The 24,302-nt window shown below is 51.0% G+C and overlaps 1 protein-coding gene across 7 annotated transcripts; it reads left to right on the plus strand.

Annotated features, from left to right (window-relative positions):
• Nucleotides 1–8,157: 8,157 nt before the first annotated feature.
• DHRS3 (dehydrogenase/reductase 3) lies at nt 8,158–24,302 on the plus strand. Of its 7 annotated transcripts, XM_088136677.1 has the most exons (8): nt 8,158–8,926; nt 18,595–18,738; nt 19,531–19,650; nt 20,415–20,653; nt 21,400–21,525; nt 22,641–22,785; nt 23,240–23,380; nt 23,842–24,302. In XM_088136677.1, the coding sequence occupies exons 1-8, from the start codon at nt 8,732–8,734 to the stop codon at nt 23,854–23,856; spliced, it is 1,125 nt and encodes a 374-aa protein (XP_087992803.1). In that variant the 5' UTR covers nt 8,158–8,731; the 3' UTR covers nt 23,857–24,302. The 7 variants fall into 7 exon arrangements, 6 of the variants coding, with proteins under 6 accessions (XP_087992803.1, XP_087992802.1, XP_087992804.1 ...); XM_088136676.1 differs by having other exon boundaries at nt 23,240–24,302; XR_015795459.1 differs by lacking the exon at nt 22,641–22,785 and having other exon boundaries at nt 8,166–8,926.

Below are 24,302 nucleotides of genomic sequence, written 5' to 3' on the forward strand. Positions count from 1 at the left end.
GAAACAAAAGAACTGGACTGAATCTGCCATTTAGGCGAAAGGGGGGATTACTGCAGGTAATTTGTAACCAAGCAACAGCTAAGCGCAGGAACGGGGGGACTATAAATTGTGCTGTAAGATGTGGCAAGCCAATCCTGGCTTTGTAATTATGTACGTTACGCTTGAGTAAACTTCTTTGCTGAACACACGTGTCACAAGAGTTTCTCTGAGTCGAACGGGGTAAACCTTACAATTTGGACTCCAGGGGCGCTGTCTGTCCCTCTTTTGGATTATTAGCTTGGCATGTAGGACATTGTCCCACTACCTGAGAGGCACGGGTATAAGCTCCTGGAGCTATGAAGCCTCGCAGAATTGAGTTAGCCAGTGCCTGAGGTCCCATGCAAGTTCTTCCATGGGTCTCTTTCAGAATATGCCACAACACTGCTTGTGGCAGAACAACCTTATCCCCAAGCCTCCACCATCCTTATAGGTCTCTCTCTACCCCTTCCCACCTTTGGAGCCTCTCATTTTCCTGTGGTGGGTATGGAGGCTCCCCTGGGGGAAGAGCAGACTCGGGCTTGGCAATCAATGCCAGCTGCTTGGCCATCTGTTGCAAGGCTGCTGCCATGTCAACTCTCCTGTTGCCATCTGCTGTTTTAGTATCTTCCTTTGAGTGAGCCTTCACATGGGCAAGTGCACTGCCTCAAGTAGGCGCAATATCTGGGGTCCATATTTTACCTCCTTATTAGCTGCTGTCAATAGGCCCCTTTCTTTCCAGATTCTCCTGTGGGCATGGGCCACTCCAAAGGCATACTTGCTATCTGTAAATATTGTTACTAGCTTTCCTGTACTCCAGGGCTGTTGTTGATGCTATAATTTCAGCCAACTGGGCTGAGGTACCCGGAGGTAGTGGCCCCATCTCAGTCACCTCCCATAGGGTTACCACTGCATACCAAGCCTTTCTTATTCCTTCCTGCACAAAACTACTCCCATCTGTAAAGACTCATACTCTGCATTCTGGATTGGGGTATCCTTTAAATCTGGTTGACTGGCATGAGTCTGATGTAACACTTCCACGCAATTGTGTTCCCTTTTATAATCCAGTTGGGGCATAAAGGTAGCCGGGTTTAGCCTACCTACTGTTTTCAGAGTCGCCTCGGGTCTGTCTGAGAGCAACACTTGGTATTGGGCTAGGCGGCCACTTGTCACCCAGTATGCCCCTTTCTTTTCCAAAAGGGCCATCACTGAGTATGGCACGAAAACTGTGAGGGCTGACCACAGTTAGCTTCTCTGCCTCTTTTTCTCATAGACTAGTCGCCGCCACCGCCCACAAGCAAGCCGGCCACCCCAGAGCTACAGTGTCTATTTGTTTGCTAAAATAGGCTACAGAGCGTTCCCAAGACCCCAGCATCTGGATAAGTACTCCTGCTGCTACTCCTCCCCTCTCATGCAGGAAAAGGGAGAAGGGCTTTTCCAAATCGGGGAGTCCCAACGCTGGAGCCTGCGAAAGCAGTGTTGTGATTTCCCTGAAAGCCCTTTTCCAATCCTTTGTCCATCAAAACTCCTCAAAGTCTCCCCACTTAGTGGCTTCATAGAGGGCGTTTGCCACAAGCCTGACGTTTGGAATCCAAATCCTGTAGAACCCGGCGATCCCCAGAAACCCCCTTAACCGTTTCCCAGTGCGTGGAGCCTGCATGTCACATACAGCCTGCACCCGGGCATTTGATAATGCCCTCTGTCCCTGTGAAAGCTCAAACCCTGGGTAAACAGCCTTCTGCTGGACTTCGTTGTTGTTGTTCAGTCGTGTCCGACTCTTCATGACCCCATGAACCACATCGCGCCAGGCCTTCCTGTCCTTCGCTGCCTCCCTGAGTTTGCTCCGTTTCATGCTCATTGCTTCGGTGATGCTATCTAACCATCTCATCCTCTGCCGTCTCCTTCTCCTTTTGCCTTCCATCTTTCCCAGCATCAGGGTCTTTTCCAAAGAGTCCTCCCTTCGCATTAGGTGATCAAAGCATCTGAGCTTGAGCTTCATTCTTTGATACCTTGTATCCACATGTGGCCAGGTGGTTTAGGAGACTGTGTAGCCTCCAAACACTCTGAGGCTGATGGCGAAGCCAATAGCAGATCATCTACCTATTGGAAGCACTGTCTCTTTCAAGGGGGGTGACCACAACCCCAGATCACTGGCTAGGGCTGCCCCAAATATAGTTGGGCTATCCTTGAATCCCTGGGGCAAAACAGCCCAGTACATCTGGGTCTTTTGTGCCGTTTGAAGATCTTCCCACTCAAAAGCAAACAATTTCTGGCTTCCCTCCACCAATAGGATGCAGAAAAAGGCATCCTTTAAATCCCAAACTGAAAACCACACCCCAGAGGCTGGTATATTTGTCAGCAGCGTATGGGGGTTTGGCACCACCGGATGAATTGTGACTACAATTCTATTAATCTGTCTCAGTTCCTGAACAAAACGATATGACCCATCCGGCTTCCTCACAGGTAAAATAGGAGTATAGGAGACGCCCCTGGAACGATGAGCCCATGTTCCAGGAATTTGTCAATAGTGGGTTTTAACCCTTTCCTTGCCTCCATTGAAATAGGATATTGCTTCATACATGGGGTTTGGGCTCCCATTTTAAAGTTACCTCCACTGGGGCTATAGTCTTTGCCCTTCCAGGTGTACCATCTGCCCATACCCATGGTTTGACTGCTGCCTCCACCTTCTCTAGCATAGACCTCTCACTTTCCACCTCTTGGCATACTGCTATTCTTCATACTTCATGTTTAGGCATAGACAGCCAAACCTTCCGCCCATCGGATGAGATTGTGGCTTGTAGCTTAGACAGAAGATCCCTTCCTAGTAACGGGATAGGACACTCAGGTACATACAGAAACTGGTGTGTTACTTTCCTCTTGCCAATCTGACATTCCACAGCTTGCAGCAAGGGAGCAGCCATAGCAGCACCTGATGTCCCCATTACTGAGACTTTTTCTGAGGTCTTTTCAATATTGAAAGAAGGGTTTAATACTGATTGGGTTGCCCTGGTATCTGCTAGGGCTGTGCACCTGTTGTCCCCTATTTGGAAGTTTACATAGGGTTTGGGGACTAGCAGTGGATGGAGGCACCAACACCCTTGACTGCCCTATTTTTCCTCAGAGTACATCACAGTCTCTAGCCTCTGCTGAGGGCGTTCTTGTCAGAAGTGACCTGGTTTTCCACATCGGAAGCATTGTCTCTCCCCGCTGCTCCCCATGCCACGCCTTTCACCTCTATCTAAGCCTCCTCGCCCTCTTCTTCTGCGGGACCCTCTACTTCCCCCCCACCCCCATTCTGGGCTGCTCTTGCATGGCTGCTGCCAGAAAGAGTGCATTCCTTCTCGCTCCCTGGGACTCCTTCTGTTCTGCCAGTCTTGTGCATCCCGCATAAACCTTGTAAGCGATCTCTACCAATTGTGAAATGTTCATTCCAGAAGCCCCTTCTGTCTTTTGTAGTTTGCTACTAGTGTCCGGGGCTGACTGTCCATTGAAAATCATATTCACCATCCTCCTGTTCTCCTCCTCTCCGGGGTTCAGATCAGTGTATCTTTGAAAAGCCTGACAAATTCTCTCTAGGAAGGCACTTGGGGTTTCCCTGTCCTCCTGCTTCACTTCCTAAATTTTTGATAAATTATTTACTTTCGGAAGTCCTTGTCTCAGTGTCTCCACTATAATCTGCTGGCGGGTCTGCAGCCTCTGCAGGTGTGCAGGATCCTGTGGATTCCAGTTTGGATCGTTCTCAGGAAACCTCTGGAGCAGCTGCCACTGCGGCTCCCTCCTTTCGGCTATTTTAGTTCCCGCAGCTATGACTAACCTCCTTTCCTTACTTGTCAAAAACATATTCAACATTGCCTGCAAGTCCCCCCAGGTTGGGTTATGGGTTCGGATTACGGATAACACCAATTCAGCCATTTTATTAGGGTTCGTAAGGAGGCATATTATTTTTCCAATTATACAAATCAGCAGTAGAAAAGGGAGTGTAAACTAACACCATCTCAGTCCTCCGCTGCTCGTCAGATATTGGGGTCTGCCTTAACGGGAATAACTGATGGTGAGGGTTTACTGACTCCCTGCGCTTTGGGGTCTCCCCATAACCATTGTTTTTTTCCTTAAAAGGTGAGGACTGGGGGTGACCTTTCATCACTAAGGGACCAGTGAGGGGTATAGCTGCGGGGGTGAAGGATCTCACTGTCTGTGAGCTTGGGTAAAATGAGCATAGGGTGGAGGGACCTTCTCCTTTTCTTCCTGCAACACTGGGGTGTTAGGTTTCTGTTCACTACCCCCGTCAGTCTCATCTTCCCCTTGAATCACAAAGATCCTACACTTTGTTCTTACTGATTCATCTGTAGCCACTTTTTGGAATATAGCCACGTACTTATCTTCTTTAGGTTTCCCCAAATAATCCAACCTCCTTCTTAAGCTAGCAATTTTACTCAGCTTAAAACTTCCGTTGACCGGCCACCTTTGCCCATTGTCCAAAAGGTAGTTCGGCCATACGGAGGTGCACAAGTGACTTAAGGTACCTGTTGTTAAGTTCTTATCTCCATGGGTTAATTCACAAAAGCTTTCAACCACACCTTCCAGGGGGGTGCGAGGGACTCGAACTCTTTGTGACTTTTTCCCTGCGCCCTTGGTCTGGCCAGACCCTATTTTCAGACGACTTCCAAAGGGGCTACCTCTGTCAAAAGAGGCACCCCGAACACAAAGAAATTGGGGTTTTTATACATTAAGTTCAAGAAAACAGCCAAAAGGAGGGATAATGATTGGTTAGGGCCTCTTCATGACCTTGCGCATCATACTGCTGCAAACTTAGGTTATTATGATGGTTGACTGTCGGGTGACATCTCGTTATCATAAAGAGACAATATGCCTATAAGGGACAGTATACAATACTAGGAAGTCTGGTATCATAAGAGATAATATCCAGGGAAGGGTCACTAAGTTAGTTCACATTTATGTATCTCTACCATCAGGAAGGGGCACCAAAAGGAAGGGGAAATTACAGGCTAATTCCTCTGTGCCTTGGGAGGTTTCATATATGGGTTACCACATCCTTGCCCTAAAGACAGAAGGGTCACTAAGGTTAAAAGACCCATGATAGGTTAAGGCTGGGAGGGGTCAACCATAGGTTCTTGTTTTCCCACAGGAATCACACTTAACAGTATTTCTCCATTTCATGCCCCTCACACAAATACATATTGATACACATAAATATTGCAAACAAATTCATAATACTGCATTTCCTTTTTATGTAATAATTATATTTAGTTGCTATCTGATTTTGATGAATTAATAAAAAGAACGAAATATACAAACACGTGGCTTTCTAAGTCAATGTGCGGCCCAGAGGGATCCTTACATACAGTTTAGTGGCTCCCATTTCTATTTGGGTTTGACCCCACTGCGGTCCGCCCAAAACAAACAGATCCCATTATTGCTTAACGTAATCTGTGAACGTGGCCTCTGCCTCCCACCAGATTTGTGGCACAAATCAGGGTTGTCACCTCACTTCCTTCCATCCACTGGTGCACATACAGGACAATGTTTCTACATAGAAGCAGGTGGACCCTGAAACCCCTTTTCCTGTGACCCCTACAACTCTATCCACAATTACTAAGAATCACTGGGATGGCTTCCCACCATTCTGAGGCTGTGAAAACATACCAGTTGTGATATAAGGTTGAAACCAGAGGTCATGTAAACAATGTAAAACTTTCCCCAAATTCTCCCCCAAATCCAAAAAAATGTAAAAAAATGTACACTTCAACAGCCATGCCCACTTTGTATTCGTCTCGTCTCCCGTGGTCTTCACCTCCCCCAAATCATTTCAAGTCCCCCAAGTTTTTGGCCCTTGGTTACAGGAAGCCAGTTGGTGCCTGAACGTTAGGAAAATGTCCTGATTCTAAGTGAAGTTCAATCGATAGTGGAACAAGTCGGGGGGGGGGGGATTTCTGAGCAAATCTGGGCAGCATCTGACATGGAGACTTCTATTTGGGACCCCCAAGGACCCCTCCTACTCCAACCAGTCTCCTGTGGTGCCACCCGTTTCTTCTGACCCAATACCATCCTCTCTGTTGAATCTGGCAGATGTAAACGGATGAAGACTTTAACCATCGTCTTTCTGCAGTCCCCACAGTTCTTCATAAAGAGGCGTGGAAGTGGGAACCCTTTCTCTTTTTTATAACGCAAATGGAATTGCCCAATTCAGTCCCCTCTCTTTGCTGGCTAAGCAGCTGGTCACAACTAGATGGCGTCCAAGGACTGCAAGCTCAGGAAAGTTTTGGTAAGCTGTGGACAACTTCCTAGCAGTTTCTGAGGGAACACATGGAGTTGAAAGTATAGTATCCCAACCGTTACCTTAGAATGTATGGGGTAAACAACAACAACAAACCCTGTTACAATACCTTGCAGTGTTAACAGGGGAAAAAAGGCAATTTTTTTCCTCTGCACTTGGCTGCGAAGTTGCAGTATTTTGCACCCAGCTGAATGCAACATGTAGCAAAGCCGGCCAAAATAGCTTTGGGAAATCATGATTTTCCATGCCAAAATTAATAGTTAATCTTAAAAATGTTAACCTTAACAAAGCTATAAAAATGAACGCAACTCACTTGTTTTGTTTCAGTTTTACCATTCCCTCAGCTTTACGTTGGTTCCAGCATGGTTCACCCAAAAGGGGAATACTTTTCTGTGCTTCTAATACAGACATTATACACATTTCCTACAAATGCATATTTCCGTACATGATTTTTTTGAACGCGGACATTGTGCAGGCTCCTTTATAGAAAGCATTTATAGCATCTTCCCTTAATATAAAACCATTTTGGTAAGTTCTTTCGCTACAGCTCCACATTTTAGTATGTAGTTTTTGAATTCTGAGCTGGATCTCACAGTCTCACATATAACTGTCCAGTTGAGGAAGAGGTTTGATATATAAAAATGTTCCGTCAGAACGTGATACTGAAGAGACTTTCTCTCCCACCCAGCTTCCAACACTTGTGCTGTTTCTGGACTGAATATGCTGGGGGGAGGCTGATGTGGCTGATTTCCTGGCAGGCCTCTTGGAGAACAGTTAGAAAAAAGGCAGGAGGAATGTTTTGTAGGGCACCACACACCACAGGGGGAATAAAAAATGACAGGAACTGGTCCTCCGGGTGTTGTGGCTACCCGAGTTCGGGGTCTGGCTATGGAGTGAGGAAGACTCTCAGCGTGTTCACCACAGGCTAGGTTAAGGCAGTCAAAGGGTGGTTTGTCATTCAGCGTGTGGTGGGAACCCACTGCTGCCTCCCCCTCTCGCGAAGCCATAAAATGGTGGCATTTCTCTCGCCACAGCAGCTTCTGTCAACATGGCCACTTATACACTGTAATCTGAGTTTCGGGGTCCGTGTATTGTGTGACCTCAGCTCAGCAAAGAGGGAGAATCTCAGGGATGGGAGGACCTGGGTTCAGATCCTCCCTTCGCCTTGAATAACCTTGAGCTTGTAGGGCTCACCCGGCCCAGGCGCATGGCTGAAACCGGGCAGCCACGGGAGGGATCCGAGGGGCCTCTCTGGACCCTCCGAGGATATGACTGGGGAACTGCCCTTTGCCGTGTGACAGTTGTGGGCCAAAAGTTGGCACTGCAGTCCCGTTACTCCTCCCCAGCTGCAAACGGGAGGCTTTTCCTTCCTCTCTTCTTTCAGGAGCTTGAGAATTTATTCCAGATTTTTTTCTGAGCAGTTTGATGGCTGGAGGTGACCAAAGATACCTGACTGCCGAGAGTGCTGCCCGCCCTGCCTCTCCTGGGTGAGGGAAGGCGGCCTGGGGCGCTCCGGGAGCTGAAGTCCGCGCCTTCAGCGCCTCGCCCCCTCGCCGGAGAGAGCCTCCGTCCGGCAAAGGGGCGGCGGGTCCTTCCGACGGGGCCTCCGGCGGGCTTCGTATCCGTCCGGGCGCCCGGGCCAGGGGAGCGCCGGAGGGCCGGCCTGGCAGGAGGGGGAGAGGGGAACGGGCGCGGACGGAGCCGCGGCGGGCGCCCGGTTGCCGAGCGGGCGGGGCAGGAGCCTGGGCGGGGCGGCGCGGGGGGCGGCGCGGGGCGGGGCTTGGCTCGCCGCTCCCCGCCCCGCCCCCCGCGCGGAGCTGTCCGCCCGGCTGCGCGGCGGGCATAAAAGCGGCGCGGGGCTGGCGCGCGCTCGGAAAGCGCGAGGAGCGCGCAGGGCGCCGCAGGGGCGGCGGTGGCGGGGATTGACGCGCAGGAGGGACGGGTACCCGCGCTCTGCCTCGCGCTCCCCGTTCCCCATTAAAGCAGCCCCTCGCCAGCCCCGCACGCCCGTCGCCCGCCCTCCCCGCCTGCCAGCCGTCTCCCGAAGGGCCGGAGGTGCCCCAGCCGCCGCCCCCGGGCGCTTTTGGGGAACCGGCGCACGGCGGCGAGGAGCAGTGGGAGGGCCCCTTGGCCAATAAGTCGGGGGCTGCAGAAAAGAGACCCTCCCGCTCCGACCCGTCTGCGGACCCCCGGGAGAAAACTTTCCGACCCCCCCGGCTTGGGCCGCAGTTCCGAGCCGGGCGGCCGGCCTCCGCCCGCGTCCCCCGCGCCGCGAGGGCGCCCCCCGCCGGCGGCGCGGAAGTTGGCGCAGCCGCCGCCCCCTGTCCGGGCGGGCGCTCTGCGTGGCCCGACGGGCGCCCGGCCTCGGGCCCCCGCCCAGGGCGGGCTGCCGGAGCGGCCGCGCCCCCGCCCTCGCGGAGGATGGCGTGGCGGCGGCTGGGCGCCGCGCTGCTGCTGGCCGGGCAGATGCTGGGCCTGGCGGCGAAGGCTCTCCTGGGCTGCCTCCTGCCCGCCAAACTGCGGGACCTGGCCAGCGACTGCGTGCTCATCACCGGCGGAGGACGAGGCATCGGGCGCGCCTTGGCCCGGGAGTTCGCCCGGCGCGGGGCCCGGAAGGTGAGCGCGGGCGCGGCCGGGAGGAGCGGGGCGGGCGACCCGCGGCTCCGTCCGGGAGGGCTCTGCGAGACGCGCCCGCCCCCGCCAGAGGTCCGGGTCGCTGCGGGAGCGCCCGCCCTGCCTGCCTGGCTCCCTGCCCGGCTCCCTCCCCGCCCCCAGGCACCCTGTGGGGTCCGCGAGCCCCCTCGGAGCAGAGGTCGGAAGTCGGGGGTGACCGAAGCCTTTGCCTGGAGAGCTCGGGCCCAAAGGTCGCCCGCGACGGACTCCCTACGGCCCCGGCCTCGGCCCCGAGTTCGGGTCCTGGCGCTGCAAGTGCGGCTTCCTAACTTCCGGGCTCCCTCTCCCCCTCGCATCCCGCGCGCGCCCTTGTTGGGGCAGGACCGGCCTCGCCTCCCAGCAGCCGCCTGCCTCCCTGCGGAGAGGCCGAGCGAGGGCCGGCCGAGACGCGCCGTCGGGGCACCTGGAGCACGCGCGGGCTCCGGCAGCCCCGGGACGGAATCTGGCTCCCTTGGCGGCGGCGCGCTCTCTGCTCTGTGAATCCCGCGGGCCGTGCTGCGCGTGGTTAGCGACGCTTAGGCAAGGACGCTCCCCTTGAGGGAAGCCGGGCGGTGTCCCCGGGGCTGGATGTGGCAACAGTGGAGAAACGTGGACTCCTTTGCTTGGTAGCTTTTTCAGCCTCCAGCTTCGTTGTGGGGGCATCGGAGGCGACCCGAGCGCAACAGCTGTGCGGCTAACCCGCGGTCCGGTTCGCGGGAGAGTCTAGCCAGCCTTTTGCCCCAAACCAAAAGCCTTTCCGACTTCTCGTCTTTCCTGCACACAGTCTGGATGGAGAAGTTGCACCCACCCCTCTGATTGCACATGCGCCCTGCCCACCCCCAAGGCCGCCGCTTGCAAAACTCGATAAGGGGGTTGACCAAGGCCAACGCCATTGGGTGGCTTTTATCAGAACGCCTCCCATGTCTGCTGGGTGAGCTGACTGCTGAGCCGGAGAGCCCTTCAGGACAGAAGCCCGGCCGGGAACCTTATTCCACCCCCTGCCAGTCTGTGCCATGCGGGAGTGGGAGTCCTTTGTCCAGGCCCAGAAGCCCTCCGTTGCTCTGGGGCATGCTGTGGGATTCAGAAGACTTTCCTGACTCTCCCTCGGCTGAATGGTCAGAGCAGCGTTCGGATTGCCTCTGAAGAGATTCTCTCTCCCCGTGGCCGATCCTTCAGTTGGCTCACTTCTGTTCGAAGCAGGTGCCAAATCATGTCCATATCTCCATTCTCTGGCACATTTACTTGCCTGCCACAGCCTGCCCAGCTAGTTCGTTTTCTGCCTATATTTGGACTGGCCCATAAATTGCCTTCAGCATATTAGCCCATCCACTGCCTCTGGGGCCCTTTCCAAGGCCTAAAACCGATGTTCTCCCAGCCAGGCTCCCAGCATTTCTGGGCTGCAGAAAGTTAGGTCTGTAGCAGCGAGGGTGAGAGGCTTCGGTTCCTCTGGGCTGCATCTGGGACTCTACAGATTTCTGAGCTCAGGTACGGTAGGCCTAACTCCAGCCTGGCAGCCAGGGCAGCGCAGGGGTGAAAGGTGCCTAGGAGACTGTGGGTCCTAGTTCTGTCTTGGGCACAAAAGCCAGCTGGTGACTTTGGGTCAGTCACTCCTCTCCTGCCAAGAACATTTCAGGGGCTTGTCCAGGTGTCACGACTCCCTTGAAGGCACCAACTCCCACAAAACTGGGGATGGCGCAATGAGCGCCAGTGAACCAGGCATTGGGAGCAATCATGCACCGTATTGCCAAGCCTGTGGCTGCCATGGCCACGGTGTTGCTTGTGTTTTTTCCAAAATCCATCGCAAATCAATCTTTTCCAGTCCCATTATCCGAGATCTTCTGAAAAGCAAAGGCAGGATTTTAATGGGGGGGGGGTGTCGCTGCACCGAAAGACGGTGCTTAGTAAATTGGATCTTTGGGAAGCAGCATTATGAAATTGCCTTGGGCAACTGGGGAGGGGGCGTTGGCTGGGTCAGCCAATTAAGCACGGAAACAGGCTGGCGACGTTCCGGTTTGCCTGCTGGCAAAGATCTTGAGGGAGTGAGAATTGCAGTCATGTCTATACAGGAGTGAGCAAACGTTTGTGTGTGTGTATGCGGGGGGGGGATCTCATACCAGAGAGATGCCTTCAGAGGATATTCTTGTTTCAGCTTGCATAAAAAGGTGTGGAGGCCCAAGCAGAGTTCTGTGGGCAGTTCACTGAGACCTTGTTGTGTTTTACCTGTTGAAAACAATTTTATTGTTTGATCCTTCCAAGTTTATTGCACCAAACAAAATTGAATCGTGGCTGAAACAAGGTTGCAATAATTACTGTAATGCAGAACAAAACTCTAGATATATGCACGCTCCTGTTCTAGTGCTTGCAGGTTTTTAATGTTTCAGCCGTAGCTATAATGGCTTTTATAATAGTATTATTTTATAAAGTTCTTTCCAGTGCCTCAAACTCAAGGCACAGCTGCTCTCTTTTCATCCTGACTGCAGGCAGCTCAGGCTGCAAGATATAGTGACGGATCCCAAATCACCTTCAAGTTTTAGGGTGTTACCTGAATCTTGTCTTTACTTAAAAATCATGTGTCTGGATTTTTAAAAAATGGAAATGCATGAAGATTTATATTCATGTTTAAAATGTATATTTCAGGAAATACTCTTATGTTCATTTTGCCCTAAAAACCCACTTTAATACATTTTAACTTGGCATATATGTTTTAAATGCATTTTAGATTTTAAAAAATGATTTAATGTGATTCATACCTGCCACAATCAACCTTTAGCTGAAAACTGTAGAATTTCTAGGTATTGAGTCAACTCCCTGAAAAAATGTGAACCAGGTGAAATGTTTGAGCATTTCAGCTATAAAGTTGTTCGATGCTACATCCTATGTACGTAGCTGATTTAATCTGCTTTAAATGCTCCACATTCTTTGTGATTTAGCTCGTTCAAGGACCAAAGTCCCAGCAAAGGATTATACTCTAGATTTTCTCAAAGGAAAACATAATTGTATTGTCAAAGGCTTTCATGGCCGGAATACATAATTGTATTATGTTGGACATCCCGGTTCAAGCTGCTTGCTAACAGAATGATTTTATAAACCTGTAAGCTGCTTTTGAAAATGACCCTTTTTCCAGGGGACTGTATGAAGAATGAAAATCCATTCAAACTCATCTCAGCATTAAAAAGGTCACAATGAAATCAGGGATTTTAATGAAGAGTATTGCAACTGTTCCAAATTAGCCAACCTAGCATAACCTCAGCACAACAAAGGGCATTCTGTTTACATTAGAGTGGGTCTTCAGATGTTGGATTCCAAGCTCCAGCCAGGCTAAGATGTGACGCTTGCTGGAAGTTGAGGTTCAGCAACATCTGGATTCACTGTTCCTGACATACATTATGTCAGCAGACTTTACAACCAGGTGTTCTCAATCCCATAATCCCTCCCAACAAGACCGATGGGAATTGGAGTCCGGGGCATTTGAAACATACTGAGTTGGGTGGACGTCTGTTGTGAAGCATTTCACACGTTAAGATGACAAGCAACATAACCTTCAGCCAGAGGGCCATTCGGCTGCTGTGGTCCAGGCAAGCTCATTACTTCTCAAGGCAACTTTCTGTCTACCCCCTCCTTAAAATTTGTTATATATATATTTGAACTTAATTTAGGACTTACATGGGGTGGGATGATGGTGATGCTGCCAAGGATTTTCCTCTTCTGTGAATGCATCTGCACGCTGTTTGGGCACTGGCTTGCTCTCACTCCTTTCTGAAAATGAAACTTGCAGGTTATAAACACCTTGTAAATGCTTTAGCTTTTTAACTGGGTGATGATTACCATTTTGCCATCTTGTTTTCTCTTTCTGTGGTTGGCTGCTTTGGGCCGGATGCACCCCGTGTACAGATGGTTTGGGGTTTTCAGTTGAAAATGTAAGCTCTTGGTGAAGGCCAGATCTGTTCTCTTCTGCCCTTCCAGCCTAAGCAGTGAGTGGGTTGGCTGTTATTGTATTGTCCCATAGCATACTCTGATTGGTGATGGGGCCGTGAGTGACTTCCAACGAGGCGGGGCTTCCTTTGGCTAGGTGGACATCCATGACTGGTTTGCATTTGCATTAGTCCATATCAATCACATCTGGCGAGATTGGTGGGTTGTATGAACTGCTCAGTAAGCAGCCTTTCTCAGGTACTCTCTTCCAGACGTGGTGGGCCAAGGTAGATGACAGCCCTTCAAACAGTCTCTCATGCCCTAGTCACTTCACGATTGGACTACTGCAATGGACTCTATGTGGGGCTGCCCTCTGTCCAAAAGCTACAGTTGGTTCAAAGTGCAGTGTCGCGAGCAGTAACTGGTGCTTCTTGTGTCATCACTGCTACGTGAGCTGCACTAGTTGCCAGTGGGTTCCAGGTGCGATTCAAAAAAAGCCCATCATGATGATCTGAGGAATCGCCTATTACCAATACTTTGTGCCCATCCTGTTGGGCAGAGTGGGTGTGCTCCAGGTTGTCTTGAGGGACGGAGGAAGTGTGCTTCTCTGTCGCTGCCCCTGCCCTCTGAACAGCCTCCCCCAGGAGATGCGGGCAGCTCCCACCCTCCAGGGGTTCTGGAAGACCCTTCAGACTTGGCTCTGTTCAGGACTGGGGTGAGGGGCCCTGCGCAACCCCCGGGGAATCTTTTTTCTGAACATTGGAGCTGCTGTTTTAGTCTGGGCATTTGTGTGGTTTTGGTGGAGCCTTGAAAACTACGTACAGGATATTCTGTAAGCTGCCCAGAGCCTTTGTGGAGGTGGGCGATCTTAACATATATAATAAACAAAATAACCACATCCCCAGTCAGTATGGGCAGGGGGGAGGTAAGTTGGTGACCCACGGGTATCTGCTTTGATTGCATCCTGCTGCCCTAGCTGTCCCTAGGGATCTTTGGTTTCCAAATTGCCCTCTATGCCCATATTAATAGATATGCCTCCAGATGTTGCTTTGTAGTTTCTCTTGGTCCTGTGCCACCTTTCATTTTCCCTGTGGCTTTTTGAGTCCAGATTTCACTTCCTTTGTGGCTGCTGTTCCATGTGGCTCCCACTGCCACTTTTCTTCTGCGGTGATTATGTAACTCCGGCAACTCCGTTGAGCAGCTTTGAGTTGGCAACAGTTCCTCCTGCCGATTCACAGCCTTCAGGATGGGCTGAAAGGCCGATGTCCCGGGCAAGTCCTGGAGGTGGGCCAAGCTGTTTGAGACAAAGTGACGGAGGAGATGAGCAGCGTGGAGACCAAGACGTGAACGTAGACGTGTCTGCAGTTGTAGACACTCATTGACGGCTTTAACTCTTAACATAACTGACACCACGTTATATCTAGTTTTCCTTCTGCCATCCATAAGGGACTTTCTGTAGGGACACCCAACCCAGCCAGTTGGGTTGATGCACAAGGTACGTCTTTTTCCATACTGTGCCAAGCTTTGAACTTTGAAAACATTGCCAACGTGCTCTAAATGGGAATGTAAAAACTCTGCTTTTTCTGCGCTTTTTAAAGATGGCTGGCGCCCTAGTGGCACAGCATCGCTGAACACTGGCAGAGAAGGGTCGAAATGGCCAGGTTTGACCTGTGTCCTTGCAAGGAGTAAATTGGTTCTAATTAATTGCTCGGGTAAGGGAAGGCCACCTTGCTGGTGCTAAAAGTGCATTTGCCTTCCTCTTTGGCCATAAATTAGGCTTAATTACCCGGGAAGCTGTCGTTGCTGCCCTTTTTAGCCATCTGGCTGCTTAATTATGTCTCCTTGCCTGCTAGATGAAAGAGCACTGTTGCTAAAGGAATCATTACTGCCAGGCTGTGATCTGGGTGGCATTTTCTCAAAGAAAACCTGTGTGGGGCAAGCCGTGAGAACAAGCAACTCAGTGATGAAGACACCAACTTTGCTCACCTCTCTTTTGAATGGGCACAATAGCTTGTGACCTCACCTGATGCCCCTTTTCGTTTTTTTTTTCTGTATGTGATGCAGTCCAGTAGCACCAGGCCCCTGTGGGTGCATGAATATAAGTGTGCAAGGATTGTGTAAGGTTGTCCATGCTTTAAAAGGGCAATGAGGAGAAGCAGGACTTCAAGGCTGTGTTTAGGCTAACATGAAATAATGCAACCCTGTAGAGATACGGACTAGGGATAAGTCATTGCTATTGATGATGATGATCATCATCAAGCATAGTCAGCCAGATGTTTAGGCTGGATTTGGCATTGTTGTCCACCTATCGAGTCCTTCCCAAGGACCTGGGACAGGCAGATGTTGCTGTTTGGTGGTTTTCAAGGTATCGTGGCAGGATGGAAGCTGGTCCAAGTAAAGCTGCCCTTTGCAATGGACTGACAATGATTTTGTCAATGCTGAGGGTCTTCAAGGGGTGCTCCAGATGTTTTGGGATGGCACCCAAGGTGCTTATTATTATTGTTGTTGTTGTTGCTGCATTTATATGCCCCTTGACTCCCAGCAACTTCAGGCAACTCTTTGCTTCGGTGGGACTTGCCTCAGAGTAGGTACACCTTGGTTGGGGCTATTAACGTGCTAGCTTTTCAAAGCACAGCAGCTTCTGCCAACTCACTTGGCAACTGCTCTGTAAGGTGGGCCAGTACCCTTACCATCCAGTGGGAGATGGAAGAGGAGGGGACGACTGGATTTCTCCGGTTCCTTGTTTTCTTTTACTCGTCCTTACACACAACCTTCTTGTGGAGACGTGTATCTGGGGAGGATGGGGCTGCAATGGAGAAGGTTGACTTGTTGCCTCTTTTCATGGCCCCACCCCAGCCTTCCCCCGTTTCCCACATCAGAAGGGCAGGGAGTTGAGCCTCCTGTTTGCAGCAGGCCTGGTCAGAGGAGGACTTCAGGCACTGGACAGAGGAGCTATGAGTTGGTTACCACCCCTGTGCTTAGCTATGGTTTGTTTATCACAGGAGCCGCAACCGGCTGGGACTGCGGAATGTGTGAAGCTGTAAAGCCTGCTTGGTGAGCACCGAGGCCACTGCACACCTTTGGCTGCAACGAAGCCTTGCTATGTATGTGGTTGGACACGATACTGGCTACGGCAGACTCTTCCTCGTGGAAGACGCCGATGGGACTCTGGAGGAGGGAGAGTCTCATACAAATGCAGGCAGGTGGGAAACGGGATTTCCTGCCTTTTGGACGATCTGGAGCTCTTCCAATGACCTGGTAGCGACTCTGTCCCTGACTTGGGGGGCGGATTGAGAAGGGGCCGGAGAGTTTGGTTGCTGCCATGTTTCTGAACTGGATCTTTTCCCTCCTGCAGCGTCAATTTTCCTTCTTTGCGGCGTGGCCGTTCTTCCCAGACTCCGGAGGATGCTCGTCCGGCTAGGCCAGGGACTGATTTGGTCAGCTTCCAATTCAGTGCACCCACTGCCTTTTTTGACCCTTGCCTCTGGTGTGGAGACCAGAGTTTGCTGGGAAAGTGGCTGCAAAAAGGATTCCCTTGGGCCAGGGCTAGCCAAGCTGGTACCCATGGAATACATTAGCCGTGCTTGCTGTGACACACGGGGGATGCGTTTCAAAACATCTGAAAGGCATTGGTTTGCTTATCCCAGCCTTAGGGAGGAATAAAACTACAGCAGTGGGATGGATGGGAATGTTGGAGAAAGTGTCTCCAAACTTTTGGGAAGACAGTCCGAATAATTGACTGACCCCCTTTGTGTGCTGAGAAGTAGTGAGGCTTCCAGATTTTACAGTTGAGCACAGTGGAAGTGAAGCTGAAGCCTTCCATGTGGAAATGACCAGGCAGAGGCTGTAGTTCCTCCCTCACTTGAGATGGGGTTCCTTCATGCACCAAAACACAAAACCAAACCCACCTACCTAGGATTGCATTGTCAGTTAGCATTAGCTTCCAGGGCTTTCAGTTTTACAACACAAAGTACGCGCAGTGCTTTTGGTCTCTTCTGCCCTGTTTTAACTCCTGATACTGCTGAAAGGACGCTTCCACCTTTCCATTCTTGACCAACACCTCCTCCTCCTCCTCGCCTTCCCACCCTGCCTAATTCTCAGCGATCTGCCCTGATTGTCAGCCCCTCTGCATCAAGAGGTTTTCTCCCTCTTCAGTAAAGACCTTTAGATGTCTTAGCACTCTTGTCTGCACACAAGATTACCAAATAGCTCTTCTGAAATTGTCATCGGGCCTGGCTTGAATGGGCAGGTGCTTTGGCACCAAACGGAAGCCCGGAAGGCTGCGACCTGCTGGGGAGCAGTTGGTGCAGGGAAAGAGGGTTTGCACACGTAACTGTGGGCCATTTCACCATTAATTGAGGGCCAGAATCACTACCCCTGTTAGAGCTACAGAATCTGAGATATTTCATCCTTCCTGAGGGCTGCCGAATGCTACCTTTGTATCTGTTGACCGCAGGTCAATGGATAAAGTGTAAACAGCAGTTGAAAGTCCTACCATGGCGGCATTCTCTCCCCAGAGGAAGTGGGAGGGGAGGGTTGAACACCTCCCTCTTTCAGTTGCCTGCAGTTCAGATTTGAGAGGAGAAACATAATCATGGCTGGCTGAGATTAGCTGCCTCCCCACCGCCCCTGGAAGACCCAGGGGTGTCTGCAGGTATGCTAAGAAGTCAAGATGGTGGCCACAACATGACAGCTTCTTTGAGTGGAACTATCTGCTGACATCCTCCTCTCCACAGCTCTATTTTTAGTCAATCAGGAAAAGGCAGCTAAAAGTTTTGTGCAGCAAAACTGGGTCAGTCTCTTCTGGCTTCGACATTGTGTGCACCCAGAAACCCAGTCCTGAAGGAAGAGACCACTGTGGAGGGCAGTTGGAAAGCGTAGCCATCCTCCTGGGTTGGGTGCCTTTAGCTGTGTAAAATTTGGTGGCTGTGGCATCTTGTCACTGCCAGTAACCCCCCCCCCCGCAAATATACCTGGGGTCCTCCAAACTAGTCATCGAGCGAGGGAGCCTCCACACACTGACTTTCTGCAATGGGAGTATTGTTCCTTGCTGGTCTGGGGTCCTTGACAATTTTCTGGTCAGTAGTTGTTTGAAAAGGAGAATGTGTCTCTTGCAAGTATCCTGGCTTATGAAAAGAGGGAAGGAGGAGAAGGTAATCTGGATGAATGCCTGGGTATGATCTGATCTGATCTGAGAGCCAGCAGCTGCTTGCACTGCTTCCAATCCTGACCAAAGACTGTCCAAATTCTTCCAGCAGTGGTGCCAAGCTGTCTGAGAGTAAGGCAGAAAAGCAGAAGCTTCTTCTGGGAGGGGAGGAAGCTTTCAGTATGGAGCAAAGGGCTGCTAGAGAGCCATTGACTTCTCAGTGGCCCATTATGTAGCACCTAGTTGAGCTGCTGGATTGGCATGGGTTTGGTGTGGGCCGTGATGCTGGTTTGTCCCATCCATGTTGCTGCACTAGTTACCCAATTTCCCCCCATCCACCCCTTGAAGAGCTTGTTCTAAGATCTTTCGTGCAGTGGCATGGCTCATTTGCTTAAGCTTTGTAGGCTCTGGCAAGGATTTATTTGGGAGTTGGGGTTGGGAAAGGCCTTGCTGGTCTCTGGGGATGCAAGGGTCCCCCCTCTATCTTGTATCGCCTTCTCAAGACCGGTTCTGAGAAACTAGGATGGAATAACACAAAGGTTCCCCCATAAATACAAGGACGTGTGTCTTGCAGATTATCCTGTGGGGTCGGACTGAGAAATGCTTGAAGGAGGCTACCCAGGAGATCCGAGCAATGGGAACCGAGTGCCATTACTTCGTCTGTGACGTGGGGAATCGGGAAGAAGTCTACCAACAAGCCAAGGCTGTCCGGGAAAAGGTGGGTTGGCTGCTGTTGCCCAGGCAGAAAGGGCAGAAAGTGCAGAGAACTGGTAACCAGAGATGGCATTTTAATGCAAAGTGACCAAGAGTGAGCAATTTGAATGCAGCTCTTGCTTGCAGCCTTGGAGAGAAATTAGTATGAGCGAGCGAGTGAGTGAGCGCAGTTGGGGCAGAGAATGGATCCAATCATCCATCATCCCTCCTATTGCTTCAACCCTGCCTGCCCAAGTCCTCTGACAGATCACACAAGGATGCAGGAACCAAGATGGAGTCCAATGCTCTGATCCATGTTGTTCTGGATTTTTGTGAGACATACAAAAAACCGTTACTCACACACTACATCTAGCTATTTGGGATATGCAAGTCTCCCCACAATGGCTTAAAAATCAAGCCATTATGGCTTGATCAAGAAACCATGGTTTAAATAGCCCCAGTGCCTGCAACATCCTTAAGACGGTAACTGTGAATACCAGGAATTAAATTCAGACAGGCTGAAATCTCAAGAGATCTCCATATTTTATGGATTCCAAATATTTGCATCTCACGAGCTTTCAGGCGATCTTGGAGAACCTCAGAAGACCTGGATTCCCCCTTTATCTTGTATCATCTTCTCTTAGGAGATTCTGGGAGATCCCTCTTGGCCACCCTGACCCTGGGAGAACCCTCCTCATTCCATTCACCGGCCTGTCTCCTCTGAGAGATGTTTCTGGGGGTTGGGATGTGATTTTGGTCCAGCCAGATGCAGCAGGTGACTGGGCATCTCTCCTTCCTTTTTTCTCCCCCTTTCCAGGTGGGGGATGTCACCATCCTAGTGAACAACGCAGCAGTTGTTCACGGCAAGAGTCTCGTGGACAGCGATGACCATGCCCTGCTGAAGTCGCAACACATCAACGCGCTGGGACAGTTCTGGGTAGGGAACTTTTCAGGAACAGGCCGACTGCCGAGACGGGCCCCAGTGGGAGGGGGCAGGCGGGCAGGACGTGCCCAGATCGCCGCGCTGAGGAAGCAACCAGGAAAAATAAGGCAGAGCTGAGGCTGGCTGGTCAGTTTCGTCCCAGCATCCTTCAGGGAGTCATTGGGGTGAATTCTCTAGCACTTTGTGGATTTTGTCAGGCTCTCAGATGGCACCTGTGTTTTTAAAAACAGTGTTATCTCACACATCCCTGAGCTTTGCAGAAGTTGTTTTTGCTTCTTCTCCGTAGCTTGCCAAAGTCTCTGCATCACTGAATGAGCTTCTGCAGTGCTTTGCAAGTTGCTCCCTTCCCCTCCTTTTCTGCAGCCCAACGCAGCAGGCCCTTTCAACAGAGCCAAGGCTGAGCCATTGTTTAGTCAACTTGCCCAGGGATTAAAAAAATTCCTTTGAACCGCCCTACCAGGCAGGCACGATGTCTGTAGTCTGTAACATAGATGCAGACATAAAATATATTCAGAACAGCATCGGAGATTCAAAACTTAGCAAAAGTAGCAAACGTTTAAGGGGAAAAACATGCTGAAATGGCCGCAAAGCACCCAATGTACGGGAGGCAGGGACCGCAGGCGCCACAGGAGCCTTGCTGAGGAGGCTGGCCGGCACGGTCCAGTGGTGGCCCTCCGCCCTGCAGTGATGCGTGGCAGCTGCTGCTTGCTCACCACGTACCCCCTGTGCCAGCGCTGCTTTGCCCTCTTGGCCCTCAGACCACCAAGGCCTTCCTGCCGCGGATGCTGGAGCTCCAGAAAGGACACATTGTCTGCCTGAACTCGGTCCTGGCCTTGTCGGCCATACCTGGGGCGGTTGACTACTGTACCTCCAAGGCCTCCTCCTTTGCCTTCATGGAGAGCTTGACGCTGGGCCTGCTGGACTGCCCAGGGGTGAACGCCACCACAGTCTTGCCCTTCCACACCAGCACGGAGATGTTTCAAGGGATGCGGATCAGGTGGGTGCCGAGGGAATCCCCGGTTGACCTGGGGTAGCCGCCCCATCACCTAAGAACTCTGCTCCCCACCCACCCAGCCAGGGAAAGCAATTGGGGGGGAAAAAGCATTGGAAGAAAAACAGCAGTCGAGGGCATTTCCAGGCACAAGAAGGGTGGTCTCTGCATACAGAAGCAGCTGCAAAGGGGGTGCCTGGCATTTTCTGTCCTCCGGACTGGGTTGGGGCTGGGGTGGGGGGAACGGGAGGCACCCACAAAGCTGCGGGTAGTGACAGCTCAGGGAAAGAATTTGCTGTTTCTAGAGAGGAGGAAATGGGAGAAGGCGCTCTCGGAGAAAATAGTATGGGAGGATTTATTCGGGACATTAAGACAGAATATTTCGTTTATTTATTTATCAGCTGTTCAAAATCAGGTTTTTCCGAGTGGCTAGGAAAATGGACTGTTAAAATACACAGTATTTTAGTCCAATTAAGATTTAGGACGCAGAGAAATTAAAACAGAAGCTACAGTTGTTACAAAGTGTCTTGGCAGCTGTTGTGTTTAGATGAAGAGAAGAATGGATGCAAATGCCTGCAAGAATAAAAAGTAAAAGAAGAATAAAAACTTGGTGCCAGGCACATCTCCCTGGAGGAACCTTCCAAAGACAGGCTTAGCAGGTTGGGTGAACCCCAAAAAATAAACTGGCCTAGCAGGATGCTTGAAGTCCGCCTTGGAGCCCTCTTTTGAGGTTGCTTCGGTTTCTCTTCCAGGTTTCCCAACCTTTTTCCTCCACTGAAGCCAGAGATGGTGGCCCGAAGGACGGTTGAGGCTGTTCAGCAGAACCAAGCTTTCCTCCTCCTCCCGTGGACAATGCACATCCTTGTTGTCCTGAAAAGGTACTCAGGGCTCTTCTTCCCTTGTGCTCTAACTCAGTCGCTGCCTCTTCTGAGGAAGAAGCCGATCTCAGAAGACATTTAACATCTTGGGGGGGGGGGGAATAAACCACTGGGGATGCAGACCCCATGGAAGGAAGCTTTCCATTCCTTAGCTGCTGTAATGGTACGTGGGAAAGGCCTTGGGAGACGCTGAAGAGATGCTGCCTAGGGAATGGTCGGATAAGAGGGAGCACAGCCCACAGCTGCATAATGGGTGGAGAAAAGGCTCAGAAGGGACCCTCCCTAGTTTCTCGGGCTGTAAAAGGGATGGCAGGAGAATTGTACTTTCAGACTTGCGAGATTCTGTTAATGTAGCCTTACAATAAAGTAGAATCAGGTCATCTGGTTATATTTCCTGTCTGCTCTACCTTGGAAGGCTGACAGTTGATAACAAGTGGAATATGAGCCGGCAGGACAAGGGGGCTGCTGACAAGGTGAATGCCTCCTGGGTGGCACCAGCAAGTAGAGCTTGTGAGTTGGGAGAATGAATAGCTGCCCTCTGCTCTGTGCCGGTCAGCCCCTACCTTGGCAGTCAGTACAGAGAAGGGTGATGAAGATGACCAGATCTAGGTTTAGCCTTGAGAAGGTACAACTGGAGAGAGAGCCCTTTTCAAGCCCTTGAAGGTCAAGACCTTTGCATTCAATTCAGCACAGGGCCCAACAGATTGTAGAAAAAACTTGCAATGGTCAGAGGGGTTTAATAGTGCCTTTCCCTTTCGTATGTACGTATGTATGTACGTATGTACGTATGTATTTATGTACTTACTTATTTCTCTTTCCCCCCTTCCCTTCCCTTCCCTTCCCTTCCCTTCCCTTCCCTTCCCTTCCCTTCCCTTCCCTTCCCTTCCCTTCCCTTCCCTTCCCTTCCCTTCCCTTCCCTTCATTTATCTTTCCTTTCCTTTCGTTCTTTCCTTTCCTTGATGACTACAAGAAGAGCCTAGGGAGGCACTTGCCAGGCACCAGGGCTCTCAAAAAAATAAGATGGCAGTCACAACCTTGAGATGTGTGTCAAAAAAGGGGCGGGGCTTTGATTGCATGGTTGCAACTGCCATCTTGACTTTCTTGACTCCCACCAGGCATACTTCATTTTGGATTCCCACATCAAACAGATGGCGGGACTTGATGTTCCCTTCCAGCTCCAGGATGCTTGTGTTTCTGGATGGTGTTTTCTTTGCTGGAAGAAACCCAGCCTGCCGATCTGCCTTTGCCTCTTTGAGCAAGGTGGGCACCTACCATCTGCAGGCCACGTAGAAGCTTGCTACTGAAAGCGGGAATGCAACCAAGCTCAAGCTCTTGGAAGCCGCTGGCCAATTGCCAGACAAGAGCTACACCATTTCTTGCCTGTTGTTAAAGCTGCCAAAAATGTGCTTCTCGCCTAAAGCAGGGCTGGGCCAGAAGTTAACACCCCTAGCTTTAGACAACCAGTTGGCGAGGAAGGATGGCAGTGCTTCCAGCAGTAGCTTCTGGGGAACGTTTGCAGGCAGGGCAGGTGCTCATTCAGAGTTACGCAGTCCTTGCTCAAGATTCAGATTCACAGGAGGTTACCCTTTGCATCTGGCCGAACCCGTTGCCCACACATTGAGATCACAGCAACAGCATCCAGCCTTGTTCTCTCTCTCCAGTTCCATGTTGTTCTTCTAAGATGCCAACGAATCTCTGTTTCTTTCCTCGGCAGCATCTTTCCACAAGCGGCGCTGGAAGAAATCCACAAGTTTGCTGGGAGCTACACCTGTATGAAGACTTTCAAAGGACGGACCTAAGAGTTGCTGGGAATCAGGACCTTGTGGGCCCTTGTCAGGGCTGGGATCCTGCTCTCGTAGGTTGCAGTGAGGCCTGTGAAGGATGGACTGGCTTATCGTGGAAGGGAAAACAAACCAGGACATGTCAGGGCAACGTTTTTAGCACCGAGATGCTTCCATTTTTTAGTTTGTAAGCAGTTTTGAGCTGGATACATCTCAGAGGAGTTCCACCCTCCTCCTTTTTGGCTGGCTTGAGGGTAGAAAGCTTGCCTTGGGTGACTGAGTAGATCTTGCTTGGCTTCCCGCCACTCCGTTGACAGGCAGTGCATTTTGCTAACCGAAGAAGCGGCGTGTGGTTCTTGAGGTTCTGCTTTGAGGGGACAGGGGTGAGAGCATTCCTCTGCTGGTCCATCTTCACAGGAGACAAACAGCCTCAGATAATAATAATAATAATAATAATAATAATAATAATAATAATAATAATAATAATAATAGAGGGTTAATTGGACCCTTAAAGCTTTCTCATTTATTGCAATAGGTCCTCTCTCAGTAAAGCTGGATCCAACCCATGGTCTCATTGAAGAGGAATGCGTTTTACATTGGCATGGCTGGGTGCACAATACGAATGGAAGCGCTGTCTTCCTGGCGCACACAGCAATACTTTTCAGCATCCTGTTTCCAACAGCAGAGAGCCAGTCTCTGTTCGCAAGACACGCAGAACCATATCCTTTGTCTGCTGTTGAAGGAACTGCAAGGTAGGTTGACGCTGACCTCGGTGGAGACCTCCTCAGTTTCTGCACGTCACTGCTGTCAGGGAGCAGCTGGCGGAGCCAAACCCCATGAGGATAACCAGGCCGTCTTCTGCATGGAGCTGATGAATCCAGGGAAGGAGCTGAGGAAACCTTTCCAGGAGAGTCCAGCTTTTGGCTCTGCGGTTCATTGTGAGCAGAAAATCAGCTGCTGGTGCTTGTGCGTGTGCATAAAAATGGTCAAGTCACA

Source organism: Python bivittatus, unplaced genomic scaffold (assembly GCF_059951505.1).
Source record: "Python bivittatus isolate LINGU-HERP-01145 unplaced genomic scaffold, Pbiv_v1 ctg000090_np1212, whole genome shotgun sequence".
Classification (NCBI taxonomy): Eukaryota; Metazoa; Chordata; class Lepidosauria; order Squamata; family Pythonidae; genus Python; species Python bivittatus.